Raw genomic sequence first — 8730 nt, 5'->3', positions numbered from 1 at the left:
GACCGCGGTGCGGTCCCCCTCCGGGGGCGGAGGGGAGGGGGAGGAGGCTGCTGCGAGCGCCGGTGGCTGCACCAGCGCCTGGTGGGACAGGGGAGCGCGAGGCGCCATCTTTGTCAGCCACCGCCGCGGCCGTGGGAGCGGGCACAGCGGGGCTCCGCGCAGAGCCCTCGGGGGGAGGTTTGGTACTGGCCCCTTCCCCTCGCGGTTCTAGGGCGTGGCGAGCTAGGGTAAAGCTCGGAGGTCTGGTAGCTCTCTAGTCGCGAACTGGCAGCCGTCCGGCCCATGAAGGTGCTAATTTGGGCTGGGTTTTAAACCAGTAGCAAGCATGACAAATACCTCGAGCTGTACGAACTTTTCTCCCCCTCCCCCCCTCAAAAAAAAACCCCAAAACAAAACCCAAAACCTGGGGCAGAAGAAATCCCACTCTTTTTGCATTACGACGGCACATCATTCCCAATTACCACGGTGGAGAAAGGGTAGCGTTGCAGCGACAGCGAGGAGAAGCCAGCCGCGTTCCATACGCGTTCACCTGCGCACTGGACGCACCGGACGAGGCACCCGAAGGAAACTCGGTGCGTTTCTTGAAGAAGCCTTGTTTCCTCCTGTGCCAGGCTGAAGGAGGTTGCAACACACACTAAGGAAGAACATATTTCTTATAGATGGCAGTTTTCTTTATTGATTGCTTGATGTGAAACAATATCAATCGATTTTTTTCCCACACATTACAAAAAAAAAAATTAAATTGGCTCAGTCTGCAATCCTTTAAGCACAGCCATATTAATTATCAGAAAAAGGAAAAAAAAAAACCCCAACAAAAAAAAACAACAAACAAAAAACCCCCCTAAAAATTCTACCAAATAGAGCATTTACAAATGCACAAAAACATGCCACTTTGGCTTTATGGGGAAAAATATTGTCTTCTAGATTAAAAAAAAAATCTTTTAACATAAATAAGTTAGTATAATTTCTCAGTGTCTTTACAGAGTTATGTACACAGGTACACTTCAAACTTTTTTATTTTTACATACTGGTAACACAGGCAATGTAGAAATACTGTTTAAAGATGTAGTATCCCTTTTCCCTCACACACTTTGGGAAGTGGGTCATAACAGAAAACAATATTCGTGATTCAAACCAAAAACTTTCCAGATTGAATTAAAAAAAAAAAAAAAAGAAAAAAAGAAATCAGGCAACATAACAACAGCGTGATTTTACACGACTTTTACAGGCATTCAAATTTGCTATATGGATTTGAGGTCGAGGCGAGGGGGGGAAACTTTCGCTACTACATAACGGAATCATCACAGCTCCCACCTCTTCAACTTAATGGAGCAGGAAGAAATTTCACAAGCGGCCTGTAATAATCTGCTCCGAGAATGGTTACCACCATGGTACATTAAAAAAAAAAAAAAAAAAAAAGAAGGAAAAAAAAACCACAACGGAGCAAAATACGGCAGACCCACTTAAAGGGACAATACATCTTTAAGTAATAAAACAACTACACTGCTTCTCTTCATACATTTCTTGGCTTGCTAGATTGTGAAAGCAAGTTCCAATCGGCCACCCTCTTCACTCCCTCCCCCCTCCCAACAAGATTTATGTGCTACATAAGGTAAAAACTATATACACAGGTAGTACAATGAAGCAAATAAGGAAACACCTAATTGCACAATGCTACATCCAATGCTTTTAGAGGCAGGTCTTTTAAGAGTGCCTAAAATTTTAGTGTTATTGTTTGCTGCTTTTTTTTTTGTCGTTTCTGTTTTGTTGTCGTTGGTTTTTTTCAGTGCTTGTACAGGACCTCCATCCCACGGAGATCGGCGATATGTATCCTCTCTTCCACTACAACTTTACATCTTCCTCGCTCCATTCCCCCCCCCCCCCCGCCCCCGCCGTCTCCTCCTCCCGCCGCACCCGACGAACGAGGACGCGCACATGCTCCGCTCTGCAACGGGGGGGGGGAACAAGAGAAGAAAAAAAAAAAAAACGGCGATTAGAAAACGTCGAAAAGAAAGGCGATCCGCGGCGTAACCGGTTCAAACCGACACCGCACCCCCGGGGCGGGCGGGCCCTGCCCGGGCGGGGCCGGGGCCGCCCCCCCCGGCACCCCCTCCCAACCCGTTTTCCCCCTCGGCGGGATCCCTCGGATCCCCTCCCCACCTCCTCGGCCCAGGGCTCGGCCCGCTCCCCGCCCTCCCCCTCCAAAAAAAGAAAAAAAAAAAAAAAAAAAAAAAGAGGGAAAAAAAAAAAAAGCGAGCGGTATTTGCGCGGCCGCGTACGCCGCCGCGCTCCTCCAGCGCTCACCCCCACGGGACCAACTGCTTGTAAACTTCTGCTTTACAGCTCAATCTCTCTCTGCACAATGGCAGATCGCTGTTTGTAAACCTGGCTCCTAACCTCGGCTCCGAAACCGCCGGCGCAATTTACCAACTCCCTCCGCCCCGGCCCTCGCCTTAAAACAAAACAACAACAAGGGGGGTGGGGGGGGGAGCACAAACCAGCTCCCATTAACCCACTCTCTTCCCTTTGCCAGCATCTAAAACCAAAACAACACAACCAGGGAAAGAGAAAAAAAAAAAAAAAGGAAAAGAAAAAAAAAAAAGGGAAGAAAAAAAAAAAAACAACCTTGCCTAGCTCGAATTTTAAAGAAACCGCTCGGATTCTCCCCTTAGACCCAACTTCTTGTCTCATTTCTCCCGGGGCGGGAGGTGGCCGCGACGTGCGACAGTAACGCTGACACTGCAGGTGAAAAAGCATGCCAGGGAAGGGGCGGGAGGGGGCACACACGACACAGGACGCCCCCCGAAATCCCTCGTCATGTGACATCACGCACCGGCCCCCTTTGCGACTCCGTCCCTCCACCCGCACGGTCCTGGGGAAAGGGGCTCCCCCTCTGCCCCCTGGTACCGGTACCGGCGGGAGGGAGGGGAGGCGGGGTCGGTCCCACCACCGCCGGGGCCCCCGCCCCGGCCCGGGCGATGCTGCGGAGCCCGGCGCTGCGCTCCCCTCCTTGTTTTGTTCTTCCCAAGCCCTGCCCGCCCCACCACCCCCCCTCCTCCACCGCACACCCATGCCTGAGCGCTCGGGGAAACTCCCCCTTCCTCGGGGAACAGACCCGGGGAGGGGGGGAGTAAGCCCCCCCGCCCCCCTCACAGAAGGGGGATACCCACTCGCACACTCTTTTTTTTTTTTCTTTTCCCCTTATTTGCATCCTAATGCCGGACCCTGACGGGAACCCACCTAAACGCTTTACGTTTGATGTCTTCTCGGGCTCGATTTCTTGGGTGTTTGCTCCACTGAACTGGCACTGGGGGAGTCTTCTGAAACCTCTTCTTCTGTTGTGTTGGCTCTTTTATTTTGAGGAGAGGAATCTAGGAGGGGAAAATTTAAAACAAAGCGGGGGGGGAAGGGGAAGAGTGATATTAAAATATTTTCCTTCCAGGTGTTTACTCGACATCCGAGGGCGGGGGGGAAGCGGGGGGGGGGGGGCATTCCCGGACCCCCATGTCAGCAATCGGCTACGTGAAAACCAGCAGGGGTGGGGGAAGATGGGCTTTTCCCTAGGCAAAAGATCCAAATTTCCTGTTTTTGGCTAAAAATCCCTCTCCCTCTTGTGAGCGCCCCGATTCTCGTCCCCCTCCCCGGGCAGGAGGCCAGGTCCTCGCAGAGGGGCGGCGAAGGGGATGATCGGCATCTCGGGGCTTTTCCTCGCAAATCATCTACTGGCTCTCATTTAAAGCGGGGACCACCCCCCTACCCCACCCCGGGACGGCAAACAGCACCCGGGCTGTTTTAGGTACACCGAGCCGGTGCCCAGCGGGGCACAGCCCACGGTAGATCAGGTCACGCGTGGCACGGGCTTGAGGGGGCCGAGAGCCCCCGGCCGGTGACAGCAGCCGCCGTCGCAGGGGTTACGTTACCGTCGGTGGCGGGTCTTTTCCTCTGCCCGGCGCACTGCTCTGCAAAGTCCGTCTGATTTTCCGAAAGATCAGTCTTTTGACCTACACAGTGAGTGTCCTCTGAGATTCCCTGAGAACCGACAAAAACCACGGTTTGGCAATTCCCGTTTACATCCAAGGTCTGGCGGCCGGCGGACTTGCAGACAGCTTTCAGTAGCCGGGGGGGCCTGAAGTAGAAGTCGGGCGAGCTCCCTTTCTCCACGGCTTGCCACTCGTACCTGCCTTCCAGCGGCTTGTGATTCTGGAAATCGAAGTTCCACTTCCTCTGGCATGCCTCCTCCATCTCCCGACGGTGCTTCTTCAAGTCCCTGTTTAACTCTTCGTGATTCACCGGCCCGAAGAGGTTCCTGCAAGCTGACGGCTTCGGGTACTCCGACTGCCTGGCCTCCATGCGCTCCAGGGTAGGGCTCCCATTAGAAATACGGACGTTTGACATCTCCCCCCTCCACCTTCTTTCTTCTGGCGGCGCTTGTTTTGCTCGCTCCTCTCCCCCCCACCCCTCCCCGGCGGCCGCCGCCTCCTCCTCCTCCTCTCCGCCTTTTATTTCTGGGCGCTCGACGGCTTCGCTCCGCGCCTCCTCTCCGCGCTGCCCCGTTCACCAGCCCCGCCTCGGCCCTGCTCGCCCTCGGCCCGCGGAGAAGGGGCGAGCAGCCGCCCTTGCATAAGCGCCGGCCCGGGGATGAGCCCCGACAGCCGCCGCCGCCGCCGCCGGATCCGGATCCGCGAAGCCGCGGGCGGGTGGAGGAGCGGTGCGCGGGGGTAGCGGCGCTGCCCTCCGCGGCCCCGGCCCCGCGCTGCCCCGCCGGTGATGGTGGAGATGGAGGCGGTGGTGGTGATGATGATGGTAGTGATGATGCCCCACCGCTCGCACCGCCGCCGACCGCGTAGTAAAAGCCAGACGGAAAAAAACAAGGCGAGACGAGCCCTTTTCTCGATGCCCAATATGGCGAATGAAGGGAGGCTGACGAAGAAGAAAATGATTGACAGGACGAGTCTATTTAAACAGCCCGGCCGAGCCATTGGTTACGGCGGCGGGCACCGCCCCGTCGGCCCGGCCCTGCCTCGCCGCCGCCGCCGGCTCTAAAGGTGGCTCCGGTCGGGACGGGACGAGCCGGGCTGCCGCCGCTACGGGCTCGGGGGTTGGGGGGGAACGGGGAGCGGCGAGAAGGGTGGGGAGGCACCGCACTTCCCTACCTTCCCCCGCAAAGCCCGGGCCCGGCGGCATTTGTGTGTGTGTGTGTGTGCGCGCGCGCCCCTCGCCCCCTCCCCAAATAAAACCCATCCCTATCCCGTTGCTTGCTCGAGTAATGGTGGTGGCTGGTTACGTTTTGACTCGCTCCCGCCGCTCGGATTTCCTCCGGCAACACAGCCCCCCGAGCTCCAGGGCTGGGGGCTAGCGGAAGGGTGGGGGCTGCAAACCTCCTATCCGCGCCCCCCCACACACCCCCCCGCGAGACGCGCCGGGGAGACTGGCACCCTGACCCCACGGCACCCCGACCCCACCGGCTGTAGACCCCGTCTGGAAGGCGGGGGGAGGGCCAGATCACCTCTTGCTGCCTTCTCAGCAGACGAAGGACTAAGTGAAAAAAAAAAAAGTCTGTTAAAAAAAAAAAAAAAAAGCCTTCGCAGGGATTTCAGATCTCAGCAAGCAGGGGAAAGAAAACAAAAGCATTTTGGTTTTGTCCTGTTCGTGTGCTGGGAAGATTAGATGAGCCAAGAGTCACAGCCAGGGATTTTCTAAGCAGCTTCCTCGGATAGCCACAGCAGGTACGGTGGAGATAAGAGCAGCACAGCGTCCTCCCCTCTGCCCTCCTTGTCGCCAGCCCCTGCTACAGCCATGATTTCGATGACACCACCTTCCCTCACCAGGCAAGGCAGCCCCCTCCACTCTTGTCAGGACACCGAGGGTGCTCTCAGATGCTGAAGGTTTGGACTTTTTCAGGGCCTGAATCTTTGGAAGGCTGGAGGCTCTTCACACCAGTCCAGTGCAAGCAGACGAGCCCTCTCCAAATTTTGCTTCTGGGGGGGTTGCACACATACCCTAAACTCTGCATTCACCAGAGAGGGGACAAAAACATTACTCAGTGCTCAAGCCTGGGTCACAGCACTCTGCCTGCCTCCATCAGCCCCGAGGTAGCAGCCCCTGGCCTCTGCTTACACCACTTGCCCAAGTAATCACAGTAGCGCCAGATCCGACTTAAAAAAAAATTATGTGAGCAGGCGAAAAAGAGAAGAATACACATGAGACTGGTTTTAAAAACACAAGGTTGAAACAAAATATTAGGCATGTTGTTTTTATTTGTTTGTCAGGATTTTTAGCGCTCTGAACTTGTTTTCCAACTCCTCTCAGCAACTGCAAGCTCTAGCAATTCACTTTAAGAAAATTAAAGCTGACATTCTCATGTCTGCAGGAACCGAGGCATTTTTTTTTTTTTTTGAAGTTGCAAGTCTGTGATGAAACCGCATCAGCTGGCAAAGCTGGGCCTATTCACCTGCTTTATTTGCAGGATTTCATCTTCGTGTCTCCAGGTCTTCTTGTCTTTGACGACCATTGCCACCAGCAAGGAAGTGCCGTTTCAAACTTCCCTTCGCTTTCTCTGTCAGGTGTAGGACACTTGGCTTATTTTGTTGATCTACACCAGAGAGCTGTAGGCTAAGAAAGCCTACAAAATATGTCCTGGGGTTCGCCCAGGGCTTACCCTGCTGATGGGGTCCTGCCTGCTGAATGTACCACCGGTGACTCCTCAGATGAGAAGTTCCCAGTTCTTGCTCCCTTGGGAGTCACCGCTTGTCTACAAAAGAAAGGCAAACCCATTGTTGGTAGGATTGCACCAGAGTAGAAACACATACCAGAGGGGGAAAAAAAAAATAAAATGAGGTCCAAATATTGGAAAAAATCAGTGTGCCCCACAGGTGAACACGACTGCGGTGAAGAGCACTGATTTATCGGCAGCCTTTGGAAAAGAAGAAAGAAGTTACTGGCAGGACAAGCTGGAGTCGGGGGGAGCATCCACATCCCTAGAGGATCTGCATCCCTGGAGCATCCGCATCCCTGGAGCATCCGTGGCCGCGGGGACCGAGCCAGAGCCCCGAGCTCTCGGGCCTCGGGCCGCGCTCGGGGCTCTGACTCGGTCCCCGCGGCCCTTTTGGCTTCCCCCCGCCCTAATTCCCTGCGGTCTCGGCAATCCACCTTAAATCGCTGCGGCTGCAAAGGAGAAAAAGGCTGTGTCTGCAGCGACCTTGCCATGATCTAAAGTGTTTTGTTTACAGTCAGGCACCCCCGATGGCCGCAGCAAATCGTGAGAGAGGCAGCCGCCCGCCCGTAGTAGCAGCGAAGCGTGAAAAAAAAAAAATACACACACACACACACACAAAAAAAAAATACTGGCGAGCTCTGGAGTAAAGGATCTGGAAAGATCAGAGCGCCATCGTCTTGCAAAAACGGAGCACAGCAGCGGGGCTGGGGAGGGGAGGGGGGTGCGCGGGTTTGCACGGGGTTGGGGGTGAGGAGGGGGCGGGGAGAGAGGTCGACCCCAACGCCTTCGGCCTCCAACAGCTGTTTTTTCTTCCCTCTGTTGCCGTTTAAGCTGAAGATGCATCCAAAGATGGGAAAAGAGGATTAAGAGAAAGGAAGGAAAACAAACGAGAAAGAAAAAAAAAAAGGACACCACCCAAACCCCAACCAAAACTTGGAGGAGCGAAGGCGGGAGGAGTGTTTATAGGGAGCTCTGTGCGAGGAATGTCCTGGCTCCTCCAACGGCCTCTGAACACCCTGTCCCCTCTCTTCCCAGCCCCTCGCTCCTCTCTCTCGTTTGGGCTTTCCCACTGACGGAGCTGCCGGCTGTTTTTCTTTTCCTCCAGAACCGCTTAGGCGAGTTTCCCGTCCCCGTTTTGGCCACCCTCCGTCCTCAGCACTTGATAAGGTCGTCAAGCGAACCAGCAAAGCACATCGGAACCATACGCATAAAGGGGCTGGGACACTTGGGATTTTCAATATTCCCTTGCAAATAGCAGGGAAATAGGGAATAATACCTGAGCTGCCCCCCAGGATGCATCTTCCAGAGTTGAGGATGAAGGAGGCAGGGACACAGCGTGATCCATGTGAAAGCTGGAGGCTTGAGGAAGTTTCCTTCTTGCCCACCTCAGCTGCTGCTAAGCTGACGCTGTTTCCCCACACCTCCGGCTTCTCAGGCAAAACACTAATTTTCTCAAGAGATGTGGGGTGAGGCCGCCGTGAGATTTGAGGCACAGGCCCCGACAGAATTCACCTTGAGTGTGCTGGGGATATTCATAACGTGCTTAACAGGACCCCTTCCCTTCCGGGCAGGATTAGCTGAAACGGGGAGCTTCAGCAGCAGAGGCCATCAGGGAGGAGAGAGAGAGGGCTGTGCCATTTTTGCTGCCGAAGGCCCTGGGATATCATCCAGCAGTGCTCGGAAGGCGGGGGGAGGGGGGCAGCATCCCTGCCCCAGAGCCGCTGCTGCTGCCCGCCCGACCTGCAAACCCCTCGCTACCCGCCCCGCCCCCTCCCCCCCCCCGAAGAGAGGGCACAGCCAAAAGGAGTTTAAGACCTTTTGCTCATTTGATTTAAACTCTAGAGGGAGCCTAAGGACAGAGATCAGGCCAGCGCCATTGCCCAGCCTCCCTCCTGACAGCATCCCCCCTCAATCCTGGCCTGCCCCACACCCCCCAGACAGGGTCCCTGCTCTCATCCCTGCTGCCCCGCATTTTTTTTGGGCTCTGCTTTCTATTTCCCTCACTGCAGGTGGAG

The 8730-nt window shown here is 55.1% G+C and overlaps 1 protein-coding gene across 2 annotated transcripts; it reads right to left on the bottom strand.

Annotated features, from left to right (window-relative positions):
* Window positions 1-459: 459 nt before the first annotated feature.
* CDKN1B (cyclin dependent kinase inhibitor 1B) lies at window positions 460-4996 on the bottom strand. 2 transcript variants are annotated; one of them, XM_086758207.1, is made up of 3 exons: window positions 3921-4996; window positions 3241-3371; window positions 460-634 (listed from the first exon to the last, which is right to left on the bottom strand). In XM_086758207.1, the coding sequence occupies exons 1-2, from the start codon at window positions 4393-4395 to the stop codon at window positions 3250-3252; spliced, it is 597 nt and encodes a 198-aa protein (XP_086614333.1). In that variant the 5' UTR covers window positions 4396-4996; the 3' UTR covers window positions 460-634; window positions 3241-3249. The 2 variants fall into 2 exon arrangements, with proteins under 2 accessions (XP_086614333.1, XP_086614325.1); XM_086758199.1 differs by lacking the exon at window positions 460-634 and adding an exon at window positions 650-1945 and having other exon boundaries at window positions 3921-4995.
* Between the last annotated feature and the right edge of the window lie 3734 nt (window positions 4997-8730).

This window comes from Chlamydotis macqueenii, chromosome 1 (genome assembly GCF_036417535.1).
Source record: "Chlamydotis macqueenii isolate bChlMac1 chromosome 1, bChlMac1.mat, whole genome shotgun sequence".
NCBI lineage: Eukaryota > Metazoa > Chordata > Aves > Otidiformes > Otididae > Chlamydotis > Chlamydotis macqueenii.
Note: the sequence above shows the minus strand (reverse complement) of the source record. Positions and strands in the feature narration are given on the sequence as shown.

Bases quoted from the DNA above. Each gene is read 5' to 3' on its own strand.
- CDKN1B (XM_086758207.1), bottom strand. From the start codon at position 4,395: ATGTCAAACGTCCGTATTTCTAATGGGAGCCCTACCCTGGAGCGCATG. The intron at 3,372-3,920 runs GTAACGTAACCC...TTCCCCTCCTAG, and splicing joins GAAAAGACCCGCCACCGACG to ATTCCTCTCCTCAAAATAAA.